Source organism: Polypterus senegalus, chromosome 1, assembly GCF_016835505.1.
Source record: "Polypterus senegalus isolate Bchr_013 chromosome 1, ASM1683550v1, whole genome shotgun sequence".
Taxonomy (NCBI): Eukaryota; Metazoa; Chordata; class Cladistia; order Polypteriformes; family Polypteridae; genus Polypterus; species Polypterus senegalus.
This window is the reverse complement of record NC_053154.1, coordinates 2,623,147-2,642,868: the sequence shown is the minus strand read 5'-3', so window position 1 is coordinate 2,642,868 and position 19,722 is coordinate 2,623,147. Positions and strand designations below refer to the sequence as shown.

Sequence of the window (19,722 nt, the reverse complement as noted above, 5' to 3'; positions counted from 1 at the left end):
CAAGGTGAAGGCCATGCCCACCGCCCCAAAGTCAACGCCCGCCTGCCTGCCTGACAGCAAGCCACAGGAAAGAGAAAGCCAAAATAAGAAAACCCCAAGCACAGAGGACCAACACGTGCCATGCTTGGCAGTGGACCCCAGGGTGGGTCAGGGTTAAGGGAAAGGGAAAAGTCATCCAGATGCCCTTCACCCAGGAAGTGGGCACATCTCCTGACCCACAATTTGGAGCCCAGGAATGGGCCTTAATAAAAATCAGCCGCTAGGCCAGGCTTATCTGAAAAGCACCTCAAAGTGCAGGGGGCCAAATGTAAGAGGACTGTGCCAACTGGGCACCGCCCTGCTCTTTTAGAACTCCTTTCACAAAGCACGCCATCGTAGGGCAAATCCCAAACACCACAAATCTAACTGGCACTTTGGACCTTGATCTGGGAACAAACTTGACATTGGCTAAGGTGGGCATGACTGAAAGATGCTATACCGAATCACAAGGCCTTCCGACCACCGTAAAGGCGCAATCCAAGGGGCATCATGCGGGTGGCAAAGTCTGAATTCAATCAAAGCCCATCATGTGGAGAGTGGAACCAGAAGTGCCAGCTGGCACCTCCCTGAACAGACCGAGGCCACCAATGGATCAACTGCACATTCTTGGGCGTGTAGGAGCAGCGGGCACTGAGTGGCACTGTACTAAGAATAAAGGTTGCCCACCACAGTCAAGACATTGGAAGACACTGATGGCTGCAAAGGCTTACTGAAAAGCAGCGCCATATAGCGCCTTTCAGCACTTCTGATCGTTTATTTCACTGCGGTGACAGAAGGTTGGCTTCCTCTGTCAAGCCTTCCATTCAGGGCGGGTGCACAGCTTGCGATGGCACAACACCCACGTGACTGACGGGCCAGTTCAAAGGTCTGTCTGCACAGGGTCACGTGACGGGCACCAGCCGTCCACAGGGTACGGGCATGCAGTGGCCACTCGTTTGTCCAGATTGTCATGGCACTCTGGTCAGGCCCTGCCCGGGTGGCATCAGCATACTTGGCATTTGTGACACCACATTGTCAGGTGTATTCATGGTGAGCTTGACGGAGAGGACAATGGAATAACAAACTGGGAGAGAGATGTGCGAAAGGCGCTATACAAAACATCAAACACAAATGAGGCACAATGTCACCGACAGGCAGGCAGTGTGACAGCAAGTGTACCGTCACATGTCACCGAGGCCAGGGAAATTCTGACCAATACGTTAATTAACGGATAAGGCGCTGCTGTGTAGGAAAGGAACAGAAAAGTAACGTGCAGAAATGAAAGTGAGACGCACTGGAAAGGCGCTATATAAAGTAAACTGGGACAGACGCACTGGAAGGAGCTACAGAGCAGAAACCCACACACACTGGAAAGGCGCTATATAACAGGGACAGAGGGGCAGAAATGAAGGGAACGACATAACAGACGGACAGACTGATCGATAAGCGTCACGTGTCACAGAGTCCACGTCCAGCCATCCTGCCACACGTCACCGATCTCTGGTGTGACAAACTGGGAAGGCAACACAACAGATAAAGACCACCCGACAGAAAACACCAAAGGCACAACAGATCGGAATTCTAGGATACTTGATCAACCCGGGGACACTGGGGGTCACAGCACAAGGTCAGAAGCAATGTTCAGGTGGGGGCAGCAGAGTAGGACCCTCTCTGGCAGGACTGGGACGTGAACACACACACACACACACACACACACACACACGCCAGAGAGGAGTTACAGATGTACAGGCGTATCGTCACATGTCACACAGTCCACTGAAATCCTCACTTGCGTGACACGTGTCACCAGTGCCTGGGGTCACAACTAACAGATGCCACATAAGGGAGATAAGAAAACACACTCTGGATACGACGGGCACTGTAAGGGGTAGAGATGGACAGAAATGAAACACACAACAATACCAGCAGGCAGAGACAGACGGACAGGAAAGGCGCTAGATAAGAGACATAAGAACACACATGAAGACAGAGAGCCAGACTGAGTGACATATTGTCACATGTCACAGAGTCCACGTCACCACTATCTGGTGCAATAGTTAAGGGACAGACTGGAAAGGCACTACACACAAGAAAGTGGAATAGATAAAGACGTACGTGACAGGCGCTATATGACAGTCGGGCTGCCAGGCGTCCAACTCGCACGCCACGATGAACAGAATGGGCCAGAAAGGCACTATATAATACAGTGGCAGTGCCACAACTACGGGAAAAGCGGCACAAACACAAACAAAAAGGAGAGCCTGATAGAACAGTGAAAGGCGCTATATAACGAGTAGCGAGAGTTAGACAGGAAAGGCGCTATATAACAGATAGAAACAAAGGGCCCAGCAGTAGGACCGTCACATGCCAGAGCTCAGTGAAAATGTCATCTGAATGTCTGAACATGAAACGCGCTGCCAGTCTGCAGTGCCAGGAAGAATAAATAGACAGGAAAGGCGCCATAACAGACAGCGAGAACGGTATCAATCAGACAGACAGGAAAGGCGCTATATAATCGACAGAGTGATACTTGGTAGTCCGAGTGAAATTCCAACCACAATGCCATACACTGTGCCAGTCAGGGTTACCAAGGTCAGTCAAAGTCCACTCCAACACTGCCCACCACATGCCTTCTTTTACCTGGCATAGCACCTGGCGCACAGAAATCCTCATCTCTCGCTGCCCTGGTGGTCCCTTTTCACTTCCACAAATCAGGGGGTCTCGCAAAACACTTCAAAGAGCACATCCAGCAGTAAAATGACAACTTCAAGAAAGACGAGGGGTCGGCTGTCAAAGGGCCGCTGGGGGTCCTGAGGGAAGTCGCTGAGCTCTCACTGATTTGGTGGGCACAGCTGGGGTCAACATTGCTCCTGGTCCCCTAATGTCTTTAGGTCACAGTGCCCGCTCATACCTTCCTTCGAGTTAAACACAAAAAACCTTGCTAAGCACACCGAGTGGCAGTTTTCACCCTCACTCAGAAACATGGCAGTGGCACCAACAACGGGTACAAACAGGAATAAACCAGACTCCCCCCTCGGTGGACACGATAAACACACTTGAGGGCCGAGTCTGAACAAGAAAGCACTTCAATGCCACACTGTTGTGACATACTCGAACGAGAACACACTGAGGGAAACCCACAGTGGCACACTGGGCACCATCCTTTGCCACCAGCTTAGCATTTCACACCCTCACCTGCATTGTCAGAGCCGATGTCATTAATGTAAGTGAGTGCCAGTGCAAAGACAGACCCCAGTGGCCTCTCTGCGCATCAACACAGTGCCCATCTAAGCACCCCGGATGGGACAGCGTCCTCATCTGTAAATGCCGCGGTAAGCCCCTCACCTAATTAGGCCCACCTAGGCCAGGGGTACCTCCATCACAAGATTGGGAGCCCTACCAGTGGCTCAAGTAGTTCAATGCCCACCCAGCACTCTTCCTCACAATGATGCCCAGGGGCATGCTTGCTGTCAAGACACATGTGGTAGGCCAGAGTCCTGGCTGAAGCTGGCTTGGGACTCGTGCTTGGCACTACCAGAATGGCGCTATATAACTAGCCAAGTCTCCTGGACAGTGGGCAACCTACAAGACTGGTAGAGCGTTTACCCAATGCCAGATAGAGCCTGATACCTGCTTGGAGTTTAAAGAGAGGCACTCTGGGAAAAGCTTGCAAGCCCCTCACCCAGTCACCAAGGTCCATCTTCTGGACCCCCTGCTGCTCACGGCTGTGCTGTGGTGGGCCATCACTTGCACTTGAAGGTGGTCTCGGAAAAGAAAGAAACAAACAAACAAACAGCACAAAAGGCGTCTGGCCAACCTCACCTGCTGGGCCTGGAGGGTCTGGAGCTGTGGAGTGGCAGTGCGGACCACTAGGAGGAACAGCGGGTCTCTTATTCCTCTATTGTTATTTACTTACAGTGCCAACCTAACCTACATCAACAGGCCTTCATCAGGGCGTGTGGCGCCCTCCTCCTCCTCCTCCTCCGTCACTCTTGATTATTACAGTGGCGGACAGCGGCCACCTGCTGCATGTTGGTCACATGACAATGTCTACTACCATCTGTTTATTATACAGGGTCTTCATCTGCCTAACTCACAGAGTGCCATCCCTGTGCCCGTCATACCCACACCCCCCTTTTCCTATTTACCTACAGATCTCTAACGTGCCTTCCACATTCACCCACCTGACATCCTTCTTTACCATGGAGAGTCACCTGGTGGTCAGACGTACAATCACACACTACACTGCCCCCCGTACACGACAGGGCACTGGAACTGCTGCCCACCCATCAAACCGTTATGGGGCCCCTTGTACAGAATGTCCTTCCTATCTACCATGTAACACCTTTCCTTCCTGCCCATCCATTCCACTTTATTTTATATAGCGCCTTTATCATCACCCCCCCTTATTAGTTATACCAACTTTCCCACCCGTGTCCCCTAATTTTATATAGCGCCTTTCTCACCAGTACCCCTTAATTCATATAGCGCCTTTCCCTCCCGTACCCCTTCATTATATAATGCCTTTCCCACCTGTGCCCCCTCATTTTATATAGCTCCTTTTCCACCCGTGTCCCCTTAATTCATATAGCGCCTTTCCTACCCGTGCCCCCTCATTTTATATAGCGCCTTTCCCACCCGTGCCCCCCTAATTCATATAGCGCCTTTCTGATTCTGATACCTACTGCTTCATTTCCCATGGTGTTCAAGCGTGTCAAAGTGTCCCACCCACGCTGGCTGGCCCCCCTCTCCGCACACAGGTCAGTACAAACGACCCACCCACTCATTCCCGAGACGTCCGAAGGCCCCGTGAGAGAAGACCCCCAGGGATCCTGAACGTTTCTAACTGAAAGTGAAGACTCGGTGGCGCGTATCGGACGCACTTGTTTACTTTATGTGCCCTTTGATCGGCACGCCAGCCTCGCCGCTCCTCATCGATCTGTGAGCAGCCACCCGCTACAGCACGGCCATTATCAGCCAGCCTCGAGGGGGGCGGGACGGACAGCTTGTGAGCAATTAAGCCCACCACGCTGAAGAGGCAGAGACACACAAGTCACGGCTGAAGAAGTGGAATCTCGGGGTGGACAACAGGGGAGCACTGGGGCAAGATACCCAGGTGGAGGGGCATCAGAGGTGCCAGCACAGGTGGCACTGCACAGAGAGCGGAGCTCAGATAACATCAAAGCCAGATGGCACGCCACTTACAGAAGGCACTGGGGGGCACCGTCATTGCAGAGTGCAGTGCTTGTTGAAAGGCGCTATACACGTAACGGAATTGGTGCCACAGGACTCCTTCAGGAACGCGGCTGCAGTCAAAATAAAAGCTGCCCTCCTTACATATTCAAATGCCCACCCTAGTAAAGCTACGGCTTCAGCTGTCAGGCTGGCACAAGAGACTTGCCACTCTAGGGCTGTGTGATGCCACTTTGGTGCCAGGATGTAGCAGCTGGCTGCTCACTTGACTTCAATCAGCCTAATAAATTGGAGAATGAAAGCCACATGTGGCCTGAAAGCAAAAGTCGGCGGGCTGCGTACAAATTGCAGGGCATACCAGCCGCCTGAACTCTGCGCACGGGCACCACTAACGAGCCCAGCTGGCACCAGCCCCTCGTCAGTTAGGTCAGACCGATTGACCCCAGCCAGACACAGGTGGTAAGGCGGCGCCGGTGCCCCCCACACGTGTGCAGACGTGCCAAACACGAACGCCCGCAGGGCCTGCCAAGTGAGAGCGTATGGCCCAGAATCCCCAGGATTAGCACCTCGCCACAACGGTGAGCGCCGCCGTAAAGCTGTCAAACAGAGATGAGGAGCGGCGGGCAGACGACAAAAACCATGGCATGGGGTGGGGTGGGCAGCACCAGCCTTCTGATACGGCGCCCCCACGAGACAAGAACAGCTATGGCACCCTGGAATCACCAATCAAACAGACACACAGAGCCATCTGCAGTGGGCACCTTTTGGGCGAGAACACTGCAATTCCTTCAGCACATAACGCCTTTCACCTCCAAACTCTGGGCAAGCGGTGGCGATTCCCACCTGCACTGGCGGCCTAATATGCCACCCGACACACCGGGCTTGGCCGTCCGCTCCACGACTAGTCAAGGCGACACCGGGGTGCTCTCTTACCTTCTGGTTCTGCGTTGGCATCCTCAGGTGGTGAGGGCTGAGGACGTCCTAGGGCTACAAGCGGCACAGAGCACACAGCCAGAAAGAGCAGACAGTGCCAGCCAGACATCCTGCTACTGGCACACGCCAGGCTCGTCGTGCAGCTCCATCTGGACAGAAATCCCATCTGAGCACCTCAGCAGGACCATGAAGTGAAAGGCACTGCCCTCCTGGCAGAGAGGAAAACAAAACAGAGTGAGAGAACGGGTCAGAGCAAGAAAAGGCGGCATCAGGCAGCGCCACCTGCCCGCCCGCACAGACCCACAAAAGGCGACTTACAGATCACACAGACGCTCGGCCACTGGGCACAGCCACCTGCATTCTGCTTGTGAGGATCAAAAGCAAGCGGCCTGGACTGAGGCGGGCGAGTGAGGCTGGCACCCCCTGCAGGACGGCTTGTGCCCAGCGCAACTGGGCAAACATCCCTAACACAGAGCAACACGGAGGACGGGAGCGGAAAGACGCCCAAACGGTCGAACTTCACCATTAAGCCTGCTGTGAAAGGCGCCAACCGGGTTACCTGCTCGTCCCCCACACAGACAAGCAGCCTTCACGCTCTGTCCAGGAGGGCACACGCTGGCAGACCACTTCAGAAGAATGGGAGCGTCGGAGCGAGGCCCGTCACGAAGGAATGTGACGAGTCGGCCCACCGATCCAGGAGGTCCCGGCGGCAGAGCGAGCGAGCAAGCGAGGGGCTGTTACAACATGTGCTCTGCCAGGCGAGTCTTCAAGACGGAAACGCCAATTGACTTTGTGGTGCTAATCCCAGTCTTGGCCGGCAGCAAAAAAAAAAAAAATCCCAAAAAGCTCTTAAAGGTTTTCACTTTTAACTCGCGGAGCCGAGCGCTGGCACCCGACTCGCCTTGGCATCCCTCCAGAAAGTCCTTCGCAGCGCACATCCAGCCCGGCCACATCATCCTCGCCAGCGAGAGCCAGCGACTCGGCAGCCAGCACCGCAAGCCAGGCGGGCTTCGTGAGCTCTGGCCAGCCCTGTGCCCGTGGCGGCCAACACCAGGCGCCAATGGGCACCTGAGGAAGTGAATGAAAACACAAGGAGCACCAGATCAAGAGTGCGAGGCCTGAGGGGCAGCCAGAGGGGCATCTGGGCCGTCTACTGAAGAGGGGGGGCAACCATAGGAAACATGAGGTGTATGGCATGGAAGAGCCAAGAAAACAAGAAACACGGGCACATGAGGGCATGGCATGGTGAGGGGAGCACAGCACATAGAGGGGGGTCTGCTCCGGGAAGAGAAGGGCAGTCCTCTGAATCAAAGGGGCACGCAGGGCTGGCACAAACTAGAAAAAAAAAAGACCCGAGTGGGAGCCCAGAAAACACCCAATAGGGCATACATGGGCACGGCACAGTGAGGGGCTGACCAAAAAAACCTGAGGAGTGCCCCAAGGGGGGTCTTCGAGTCTGGCATGGAGGAGGGTTGTTTGAGGACGGGAAACTCAAAGTGGGGTACCCGGGTGAAAAATGGGTTTAGCTTGGGCTGTTCATGAAACGCTGATGAGTGCCAACCCAGAAAGCGGGGTAACAGTCAAGGAGATCAAAGAGGTAGGGCATGGAGACGGACCCCCAAAAGTCTAAAGAGTGGGAGCAAAGGGGCAGCCGAGTGAAGCGGCTGGACAAAGAGGGGGACAGAAACCTCTCGCCAATAGAGTGGAGTGGCAGTGCCCAAGTTGGACAGCTAGGGACAGAGGGACTGGCAGCAACGAGGAGGGCAAAAACAAAATGACAAAGCACCCAGAGTGGGCAGCCATGTAAAACATGACGAGTGGGACAGAATCCCCCCCATGGCAGTACAAGGAGTGGGGGCACCGAGGAGGACGAGTGTTCAGAAGGGGCATGAAAGATGAAAAACATGTAAAAGTGTGAAATGTTGTTAAGGTGGTCGTGCAATCCAGGAAGATCACAACAAGTGGGGCAGAGAGGGGCTTCTCAGTACAACTTCAACGGGCAGACAAACATCCCACCAACGACCCGAAGTGCCCAAATTGTGAAAGTACAAGAAGTCGTGGAGTGAGGGGGCCCCCTGATGAAGAGACCCCCATCTCAAACACAAACCAGAATGGGAACTGCACGAGTAGCTGCGCTTACTGGGGAGGATAAAAGAACAACTAGAAAGGAAATCTGAAGTACGAGGAGACCACCACTGGACCTCGGAGAGTCCGAGAACAAGTCTGCTTACTGACCGACCGACCGACTTACAGCACGGACCGCACGGCCTGCTCTCGTCTGTCCAGCTTTGTGTATTAAAGTACCGAAATGACAGCCAACCGACTCGGGCAACAAACTCAAACATCTCGCCCTGAAACACGAGGAGTCCGCGACCACTCAAGTCCAACGGCCCCACAGCTCCACAACTCAACGAGCTGCTGGCGCCGCACGGGGCAAAAAAAAAATCACAGCACGGCGGTGAAAGTGCAAAAGCGGGCGGCGGGCCGGAGCACCACTGACAGGCGCCGAGCAGAGCCGTGAAGGCGAGAAGGGCGCTATACAGCCGTAAACGCTGCTGGAGCCCGCAAAGCCGCCGCGTGAACGCATTCCGCGAGGAGCCCGGCAAGTGGCTGCGTGCAGCGCCCACGGGCATTCGCCATGATTGGGGCTCCCGAAAGTCGCCCGGCCCGCTCGAGTGGAGCGCGCGCCATGAAGAAACAGGGGAACCACGGGCGGAGCCCCACCGGAACGGAGCGACCCCGCCAGCCTTACGCAACCCAAAGCCGTGGAACAGAGTGAGTGAGTGTCGGAGCAGGGGGCGCGGCGGCGGCAGAGACGTAAGGAGGTAGGCAGCCAGCCAGCCAGCGGAGCGCGAACACTTACCCAAACTTCTCAAAGCGTCTTCGGCTCCTCTTCTCAGGGAAAGAGCCTCCCGCTGCCCGCCGCGGCCGTCGCCGAGCGACCCCGTAAATCCCGAGCGAGCGCACACATCCCGAAACAAAGTAGACGCCAAACAAACTCGAATCGTCCCAACTGCGGTAGGACTGCGCGAGCGCTGCGCTCGTCGACAGTGAGCCACACGCCAGGCCCCGCCCCCTACAGCGGAGCACGCATCGCGCCCGGCCCGAGGCCCCGCCCCCTGTCCGCCAGGCCCCGCCCCGAGGCGCCTTTCACACCAGTCGGCCCTTTGAGAGATGGACGCCCGGAGCCCCCCCCCTCCCCTCCCCTCTAATAAGCCTATTAATGAAATCCCACCGAGCGCCGTGAAAGGGCCGCTGGGCCCCTCCGCTCCGAGGCCAGTAAAGCCATCAAATGTGGAGGTGACAGCCCGGGCTGCAATGGGAACAATGCGCCAAGGTTTATGGCAAAATAAAGGGCGGACAGGCGGGCATTGAATGAATGGATGGATGGGCATCATCCCCTCCTCCCGTAGCACTCACACACACACACACACTTGGGGTGGGGGGGCACCTGTGAGTGAGTGGTCAGAATATTGAAGGGGCTGGCGTGGGCTGCCACTGCTGCGTGTCCCCAAGCCCACCGGCTGAGGCCTAAAGACAATGTGGGCATGTTGGCATTTGAAGTCCAAATTGTGCAGACAGGGCTGACCCGATCTATATGTCTGGGTGCCCATTAAGGTACCAAGATATAGAAAAGCCTGTCAGCTTCCCACCTTTCAGTTTTCCTAACAGTATTTCTGGCATCAATATGAGGGGCTCAGGGGAGATGAAGTGCCCGCTACACGATGCCACTTGTTTTGTCAGTGTCACACGGTGGCTTGTGACCGGTGACCTTCCACTCCCCTAAGCCCTAATGAGGCTGTCGACCCTTCACTTGGATGAGGGGGTCATGGCTGTCATGGTTAACCGAGAAGCCCCCCACAATCGAGTCATTTTTAACTCTTGCCTCAGCCCTGCGCCCCCCCAGAACAGGAATGGTGTACATTTAATCTGCACTGCCCTCTGCCGAGCATGCCCGACTCATTGACAGAATTCTCTGCTGTGTGCCAGGCTGCCCCAATGCCATCGTACTGCTGGCGGGGGAGGAAACAAACCAATGTTTACAGAATATTTTCTTCTGTTTTTATTACAACCAGATGGTGTGAAGTCTGGGCAAGGAGCTGACATCACGGCGTCCAGTTAAAATGAGAATACGAGCGCAGCGTGAAGTGAAAGACGGGGTCAGCCAGGCCCCCCGTCACACACACACACACACACACACACACACACAGTGTGCTGAGCCACTAGGGGCGCACTGGCTGCCACCACATGGCAATACACCACAATGGCCTTTAGGGGGAGCGACAGCAACCTGAACTGATAACAGAGAGATCCACCCGCGGGTACTACCAGGCATACTCACCCTGCACACCCCCATGCCAGCGCACTCAGGCAGCTGCATTTCCACAAGGCATCTGAAGAAGGGCAGGCAGGAGAGAGAGTGAAGTGGGTGCGCTGCTCAGCAGGCTAAATGCCAAGCACAGAGGGGCACCCAGAGCCTGAGGGCACTTACTGTATACTGTCACCTACACAGATGTCATCGTCACCAGAGAAGATGGAGTCACTGTAATCACGAGCAAGACGGCCTGCAAGCCCGCTCCAAGAGCCTAGTGTGCCTGTACCCGTTATATACCATGGCACCTTTCATATAGCGCCTTGGCAAAGCAAAAGTCACCAAAATAAACGAAAGGTTTGAAGTTGGAAAGTGGCACCGACGGGTGAATAATTGCAAGGAGAGTCTCAAAAGAGTTGGCATGCTAAAGGGGTCGCCCCTTTTACTTGTCAAATGATGTAACTCAAAATCAGTGCCCGAGGGCACCAAATAGATCTAACACAAAACAACCTTCCTGGCTCCGGCTCTTGAGACCAGGTCAGCCATTGGCAGCTCCATCCTTTCGCCAAATTCGGGTCCAAGTGACTTTAACAGGCCCACGGCTGCCCAGGGGGTTACCCTCCCTTAAGAGGCATCATCTCGCTGCTGCAGAAGAGGACTAAAGACAAGGCCGTTAGTGACAGCGCCCCCTCTTGCCCCACTGGTGTATTGCATGTGACAGTGGGTGCCCTGGCATCTGTGGAATATCAGGGCACAGAATTACAGGCAGGCATGGTACACACAATGGACGCTTCTCCTGCAGGGGTACCCTGACAAGATCAGAGCTTTGCCTGCCTCTCTTCCTCATTCACATATGCCCTCCATGATGTGGGCAAGCCTCTCCTTCCAATGTCCATCAGCGCTCCACAAGGGCTTTCCATTGTCTTTCTTCTTTGATGGCATCAGTGAGCCCCTCCTATTGTCAGATGGGCATAGGATGGACCTCCCAAGCTTTAAGTGCTGTTCCACAGAAGATAGGAAGACACAGAAAAGGGCCCCAGTGCCACTTAGTCACAAGTCACTTGGGGCACAATGAAAGCCTTTGAGCGCCTTCTTGAGGATCAAGCACCCAGTGCAAGTGTTCTCTTAGCCAACAAGACCACTGGGTGGGTACCCCTACTCTGGGCATATGACTGGCATCCTGCTGCTGTGAGTCATAAAGACACCAGGCAATGACATGGGGTCTTGAGCACAAACTGGCACACTGGGCAACATCTGGGCAGCCTTTCTGTGCAACCAGGAGAGAACTGGGAGAATGTGGGCAGCCCCAAGACACGCCCACTGCTTGGCATGTAACCTGAAAGGCGCTATATAAAGGAAGTGACAGCTCAATAGACTCTTAGTTGCTCCCGATTTTCACTTTTACTCGTCTCGGTTCTGTGGTGGTGCCAGGGGGTAAAGGCACTATATAACGTAAAAGCAGGTCAAGCTTTCTATGGCTAATCATTGCCACCCAGCCTCACTAGTGCGCCATAGCGGGCTTGCCAGCACTCCGACTGCACCTCGCCTACAGATGAGCGGCCGCCCGCCTCCCCGGCATTCAGCTGCCAAGGCTTGTGTGTATGCGGGCCGACGGGGTCGCCAGCCTCATAAACATATTAATGGCCGCCGATTACAGCATGACGTGGGGCGGCGCGGGTCCACCTGCGGGCTCCCGATTCCCACACTCTGTCTCCACGGCAACCCCAGAGGCCCTGAGAAGGTCACCGAGACTAATCTCCCCATTGACAACACTTATGCAAATGAGCACCATGAGCAACCAATGAGGAGCCAGAAACAAAAGGGCAGAAGGGTGCAAACGAGGGAGGACTTACAAAGAGCCCAAATAACAACAGAGGAGAGATGGGCACATGGCACCTCCCCCTCCAGGACAGGATACACAGGCTTGGCACCAGAGCATACCTTCATTCTGGTTGCCCGAGTGGCTGTGCCCCAGAGGTGGGCTTTCTCGGGGTTCCAATAAGCATGCAGAAGACGGATGTCCGGGGCAGATGTGTCCGGTGGCAGGCATTGCCAGTGAGTCCACCCCAATGCCAGGTCTCCATGTGCCCTTTGCAGGTCTGCTGCCAGAAGCATGGAGACCACCCAACACACCCAGACAAGCAAGTATGGAGATGGGGAGGAGCCAGAAATGGGAACATTGAGACCAGTGGGTCAAAGCTTCCACCCAAGGGGCAGAGCAGATCATCCTGTGCAGGTGGGTCATGAAGACCGAGGACGGAGGTCACTATATAGCGCCTTTCACATGCAGCACTATAGCAGTTTTAGAACATGTAAGTGAAACACAAAGGAGCCATGCTGGGGGTTAAGGGGGGCTTCGGAGGCTCCTGTCCCACTGCAGCCCCCTAATCTACCTGAAGCACGCTCATGGCTCGGTAGCCATCTGAAATGATGTGCCAACCTCACCACGCAACACTGCACTCGTTGTGCCAAACCAAAGCCGTCTGTGATGGAGTAAGGGTGGCACCACCGTAAGTTGTCTCAGACTCACACTTGCTTCATCACATGCCTGTTGGGCTGAGGTGGCACTGGCACAGGGTCCTTATTGTCACATGCAGGGACAGGACTGGGGTGACAGGAGCACAAGCACTGTGAAGGACAATGAGGCGAGAGAGAAGTGATTAAGGGGAGTACTGGGAAGCAAGAGTGACAACAAGCTTTCAGCCACCTCTGGTGTGGGCAGGACAGTTGGCAAGGACCTACAGACCAGAGGGACAAAACACCTGAGTGGCACGTCACCGATGCCCCCAAGAAAAGGCAAGGTGGCCAAGGTGTCCCCCAGTGCACAGTCCACCTCCAAACTGCACCAAGAATTCTGATATACAGTACCTTTGCCACATGAAGTGCCAGCCGTCAGCTGATGAGGCGTTGGCAGGAGTGAAGCAGGGCTGACTCTGAAACACGCGGCCCGAGGTGGCCATCTCCGGGGGGCTTACTTGTATGCAGGAAGTCGTCGCCACCAGTTGGGAAGTGATTTGGTTTTCTTTCAGGCCTGTTTATATGGTAAGGGAGTGGCTGACATGTTGGTTCATCCGCCCGCCTGCCACCCATGCACATGGCCTGTCCCCCGGCTCTGCCTCGCTGTGTTCGTCTCACAGCAACTGTGCTGCACCCACTAAGGTGCCTTTCACAAACGGCGGGGCACTCAACAGCTGCTGACAGAGCCAACGCCAAGTCAAGTCTCAGACCCTCAACCAAAAATGGAGACCACCCCATTGCACTAGAGAAGTTGGGGGGGTCTCACTGAGGGCCAGTTCACAGGAGAGCTCACACAGTGTCATGTCTCCCATGGGTGCCAACTGCCAATGTGTGCCATCTGAGTGCTAAAGAGGGCGATGACATGATGAATGTACCAAGTGGAGTCATGGACCGCATGAACGTAAAGGGCAGTGGGCATCGAGCAAGACAAAGGGGCCACTGGCAGCGAGGAGCAGTTACCCGACACATGTACTGGCACCCTCATACGAGGTCAACCAACTAGTAATGCCAATATGACCACCGCTGTCACTGATAAGTTCGACTCCTCATCTGTGACCGTCTGTCTTGTGTTGATGGGGTCTGCTCGCCACCTTGTGCGTCACTGAGCACACACTGAAGGGCAGAAATGGGGCACCTCCAGGCATCAGCATTTCTGGGCTCAATCGGCTGCCCATCACTGGGTGTGTGTGTGGTGTAGGTTATCTTCACAACCTGGCGACATTGAGGTGGTGCGCTTATCACCTTGTGCCAATGGGGTCCAGTTGTGTGTGTGTGTGTGTCTCTTGTCTGTTTTGGTCATTCTGTGCCAGTCACACACTCATCCTGCTCTTGTGCCTGCGTCTCGCTCTTTTGTTTTGTATTTGTGTCTGTCTGTCTGTGTCACATGTCCCTTTGTCTTTGTGTCCTTTTGTGTTTGTTGGCGTCATCTCTTCATCTACTTGTGTTTGTCCTTTCTGTATTTGTGTCATTTTGTGACACACCACCACCTGTGCGCCGCACAGCTCAAGTGTGGTCGACCAAGATGGCAGCGCCCATGTCATCAATACCACATATGGTGGTGAGACTCAGACCACACATGCCAGGCAGATGAGAAGACTCCACCTGAGAAGTACCCGCCTCAGTCTGGGTATACCTTGGCCAGACAAAGTGTCCAAGGCTGAGGTCCTGTCCTGTGCGGGTCCACTCAAGACTGTGCCACGTCCATCCCACTAGAGAGCTGGCATCTGGGAGGAGGACCTCTGCAAGGGGAGCCATGAAGGGGTGGGTGCCGAGTGCTGGGTGGTCCTTGCAGCTGACCGCACGAGTGACACGTCAAGACTGGGGACGAGAAGCTGATGGACATAGTGGCAGATGGGTGGGCTTGCAGAAAGGAGCACAAGGACTGCAACACATAGGTGTGACCTTTGTGGCCGGGCCTGTCACCCTCATGCTGGCCTCTTCAGCCACAAGTGACACCAGGACAAATAATCATAATATGGACGTCGTCAAGGTGAACGAATGAGGGTGTACCACCCATGTGTCCACATGTCTGTCCTTTTGGGGTAGTCTGTGTCAGTGTGCTCCAAGCTGGGCATGACCCTGTGCCAGTCTGTGGTTACGGTAACGAAACTGACATATGCCCCAAAGTCGTGGTGAGTTGAAGGGGTCTCCGTTGGGTCACGTCACAGGATGAACGGCATGCGCGCACGTCACACAGACTGACAGACATGCAGCCATTAAAAACTTCGCCGCTGCCATCTTTTACATTGGCATTTGGACTCTGAAGCAAATACACTGAAGTCAGCAGCGGCCCTGGACAGGCAGACAGAGTGACACACGCAGCGTCTGCGCCCCCCGCGGGTCAGAGAGCACACAGTGAGGCCACCGCCGCTTTGGAGTGATGCACACGGGGGTCTCTCACTGCATATGGCGCCTGCGCTCAACTGTGAGAAGACGTTCTCCACGAATGCTGTGCCACCTCTGAGTGGGGCTTTGCTTTGCTACGGTTATTAGAGACAGCCACGCAAAGGTTAAAGGTGAGCAGCCATTTTGTGTGGAGCAGAGACGCAGACGGACAGTAGAGGGGCACAGCAGGAGGAGAAGTGGGCTGTGTGGAGTAAAGGGCAGAATAAGAAATGAGACCACCAGGGGGACAACAAAAGTGGGAGGAGCATGTGACAAGGAGACACCAGGAACCAAAAGCCTGATGGGAATGGAAGTTCAGGCAGGGAGGAAGACTGAGGTGGAGGAGGACGGGTAAAGCTGATGAAGAGGGTCCGACTGGGGAGGATGTGCAGGAGGAGGCCGATCAGGCACATCGACCCACCACAGAACGGAGGGGAAGAGGAGGAAAAGGTGGGCACACAATGAATGACAAGCCTCAACTCACTTGTGCCAACTGCGACATTGAGAGAGGCAGAGCAGATTTAGACCCCCACAGCCCCCCGGGGGGCACACCCCTATATTTAACAGGCCAGATGGTGGTCTGCCTCAGAGATCACACCGAGGGCCGGCAGTATAATGTAATATAAGAAACTAAACACATATGCCAAGGCCCCCTGTCACACATACCCTGGTCACTCCGATGTGCCCAGGACTCCGAGTGACGTTTGCCCCTTGCGGGGGTCTTCACTTTGCGTAGATTAATGGATTGCTGGGCCATCTTTTTACGTTCATTTTGACTGAACGGATTTTTATTATTTTTTCCGAACTTTACACGACGGAGGAGTTTTTTCTCGGCGAGGATTCCGTGGGCACACGTCACTCACTGGGAGAACGGCTGGCATACACACCATTAACAGAGCGGCTTGCGCAGAAAGCCACCAGCTGTGGACGACTCCAACTTGGCACCCCCATTAGTCCCGCACTACGCAGAACAGGACCCTCTCGGGCACTGCCCAGCGGTCACTTTGTGTGTCCATCTCGACTTGGTGACACTCCTGTCCCCTATGCTCAAATTCACTCGTCCTCCTGCCCACCTGATATGTCACATTTGTGCGACGCTCCACCTTACATGTCACTGTAGTTGGCGCAGATGCTGCGTCAGGTTGGGTGGCCCACTCTGGGCTCCCCTTCAGGCTCTGCCCCTTTCTGCTTCACTTGTCCCGTGCCAAGTCCTTGTGTTTTGACAGCTGCTGCCGCCCGCGTGCCTTTCAAGTACGGGCCATCAGAACGTTGGCGGCTCAGGCTCGTTAGTCACCGATTACGCTGCCAAAAATGGCCGGGAGACGCGGCCCACCATCTCGGTGCTGGTGCAGATCACCACGGCATTCAGAGAGACAGAAACTCCTCCGGGTCCCTGCCCGAAATGTACCAGGTGCCGTCACTGGGCATGGAGGGGGCACAGAGGCAGGTCTTTGGTGTGTGTGAATTGTTTAGCCACGCAGCTCTCCCACTTCATCGTGGAGGGCCATCGCACCCCACAATGTCCAGATCACCACCAGGAAACGTCAAGCACAGTGGTTGGCACACATGGACCTCATGTCGAGGGTAAACCTGCCCTCACCCAATGACAAACATGGCAGATGACACTCACTCAGTGAGGCTTCACTTTATTGTCGTGTCTTTGGCGATTTACAGGAGAGCGGGGCTCAAGTCACACTGTCAAACACTGGGCCCACCTAAACCCCCCCACCCACGTGTGTCCTCGTCCTTTGTCAACTCATCGACTTGTCCTTCCACCGTGACAATGGCAGCCATCGGGATGGGTGACACTTGAGGAACACCGTGACTCAGGGGCTACTGAGCAGGCAGCCAGCCTTAGCCCCGCAGCGCCACCTGCAGGAATATTCAAGGGGCACAATGTCTGGATGTCACCGTCCTTCCATCTGGCATCACAAGTATCCGCCACAGGGTGGCACTAGTGAGCTGCACACCAGTTTATTGCAGGCTTTGGTGTTTTTTACCTGGGGGTATCCATGAGGTTGAACAGTCATTGGATAAGTACGGACCCCCAAGGTGGCAGCACCAATAGGACACACCATGCTAAGCCCGGTAAAGCACCATCCGCTCAGCACACGTCTGTCCCACCAGCTCGGCATACTGCCGGACACACTCTTCATCGCTGGCACCCCTCCTCTTCCTCTCGTAGACTCGGTAAGGCATGATGGTGCGCCGGTAAAGCACCTGCACTCTGCCCAGCTCTGTCAGACGGTTCTCATCATCTGCAACAGACAAAAAAAAATAAATTAGAAATTGTCACCCAGGGTGGGCATCCAGAAATCTGCAGCAAGGTGCCCTCCTCCTCCAACCTCTGTGGGCACCATTTACCTAGACCCCGGGACCCCATTGTGCCCACCTCAACCCACCATCTGACGCATGCAAGTCAGCTTACTGTCACACAGCAGTAAACCTCTGTGCCCAACGGGCATCAGCATTGTTTTACCTCACTACTGCTAAGAGGAGGTGCCCCTTCTGTCATCTAGTGCCAAGCATGAATACCTTAACCTCAAATACCACCTCCGCCCATCATGTGAGGCCTGTGCTGATAGTTCAGTGCCAACATGTGCGAGTGCACCATACTTTACAAATGACAAGTCACCCACTCTGCCCAGTGGGCATCAGCACAGATATACATTGCTGCTGCTGGGATGTGCCATTTTTTCCAACTTGAGCCAGGAAGAGATATCTCAGCCCGTTGTACCCATGAGTGTCCGATGCCTGTGCTGACAGCTCACTGGTCAAGACGTGAGTGTATGCCACCCTGGGCACACAAGAAATCATCATCTCTGCCTAATGGATGTCAGCATCACTGCCCACTGCCATGTCTGCTCTTTCCAGTGTCTTCATCCAAGTATGGCTATCTTGGCCCGTTGTGCCCGCCCCTGACCAGTGTCTGAATCTTGCAGATGTTTGCAGAGCCACCATCCTGCTCTCCGCTCACTGTCACTGTGACTGTGTGCCACCCTGGGCACACCAGAAGGTATCTTCTGTCCCCAACGGGTCACTGCTGCTGTGACATGTATGCCATTTTTACCATCTTGAGCCAGAGACCGATCTCTCCGCATGTCATGCCCGCCCACTCGCCCCAGCTTCTGGTTCTTGTGCCGACGGCTCACTGTCAGGGTACAGGAGTGTGCCAAACTGGGCACAGAATAAGTTATCCTCTCTATCTCTCCTCGGTGCTGCCCTGAGGTGCCATATCTGTTGTCTAGAGAACAGTATACCCGCCTTAACCCACTGTCTCAGCAATTTCATGACAGCTCACTGTCACAGTGGGCATGCACCACACCGGGCGCACAGGCAGTCATGTTCTCAACTCAATGGGCACCAGCACTGTGTCAGATGTCATTTAAGGCATCTACAGTCAGGGAGAGGTATCACTGCCCATCATGCCCGCCCTGGCCCTTGAGTTGACAGCTTACTGTCAGGGTGGAGGTGTGTGCCACATGGGGGCACAAAAGAAGCCACTCTCTCTGACCAGTAGGTATCAGCACTCTTGTTTAGGTTCAGGGACAGATATGTCAGCCTGTCATGACAGCCTCAGCCCAGCGTGCACCACCCAGGCCACATCAGAAGTCACCCTTTGCCCACCGGGTGCCAGTATTATTTCAGCTTAGTTCTGCTGGGAGGTGTTTCGATCTCGTTTCAGCGGAGAGGTGCCAGTTTCATCCCCTGTGGCAAAGAACCATCATTTGTCCCTTGAGATAGGGCCTCCTTCAATACCACATGGAGACACAGGTTGCCCCCACATGGCTGTGCCACCAGACGGAGTTATCTAAACATCCTCTGCCGCTATAAACATAGCCCACACGCCGGGGGGGTTGGGGGTCGAGGGTCTCCCGCCGAGAAGAACTCTTATTGTCTACCAGATCTGATTGTGACTCTGGGAGCAGATGATCGATATGGGGGGCAGAGTGCTGTGCCCACCCCGCCGAGCTTTCGTGTCAGCGAGCACATTCCACATTTCAGCACAACGGTACACGTGGCTCGTGGTGTCTCGGAAAAAAAAAACCAAACACCACCGAGGCGCTGTGCCAGTCCTGGGGGGGGACACTGCAGATGCCGCGGATCACAAGCCGAGAAGGCTATCCTGGTGGCTTCGTTAGGTGACGTCACATGACACGCATCAGTGTGGACCCTTAATGGAGGCCAGCAGCCACTCAATCAAATCTCCTCTACTGCTTAATCTGGCGCCCCCTGTGGCCACAATGAGAAGCACTATATGGTGGGTGCCACCTGTGTTGCTGTCTTAGTGACACAGACACCAGACCACCACAGTGTTCGAGACCCCTTCAAGACACCATATCGCTTCTTTGATGCCTGCAGCC

General features: G+C 54.8%; 2 protein-coding genes across 13 annotated transcripts in view; both read right to left on the bottom strand.

The window, feature by feature from the left end:
• Positions 1-9,202, bottom strand: part of fgfr2 (fibroblast growth factor receptor 2) — a 30,251-nt gene extending 21,049 nt beyond the window's left edge. For 7 of the 9 annotated variants that reach the window (XM_039743562.1, XM_039743580.1, XM_039743571.1 and 4 more), the window contains exons 1-2: positions 9,008-9,202; positions 6,145-6,353 (exon numbers count right to left, since the gene is read on the bottom strand). In XM_039743562.1, coding sequence (XP_039599496.1) covers positions 6,145-6,310 — 166 coding nt within the window. In that variant the 5' untranslated portion in view covers positions 6,311-6,353; positions 9,008-9,202. The remainder of the gene's footprint in view (positions 1-6,144; positions 6,354-9,007) is intronic. The other 2 variants (XM_039743533.1, XM_039743552.1) reach the window with 1 other exon arrangement.
• Positions 9,203-16,988: 7,786 nt separating this feature from the next.
• Positions 16,989-19,722, bottom strand: part of LOC120522692 (arginyl-tRNA--protein transferase 1) — a 59,323-nt gene continuing 56,589 nt past the window's right edge. For all 4 annotated transcript variants that reach the window (XM_039743472.1, XM_039743505.1, XM_039743523.1 and 1 more), the window contains exon 12: positions 16,989-17,616. In XM_039743472.1, the coding sequence (XP_039599406.1) occupies positions 17,438-17,616 (179 nt within the window). In that variant the 3' untranslated portion in view covers positions 16,989-17,437. The remainder of the gene's footprint in view (positions 17,617-19,722) is intronic.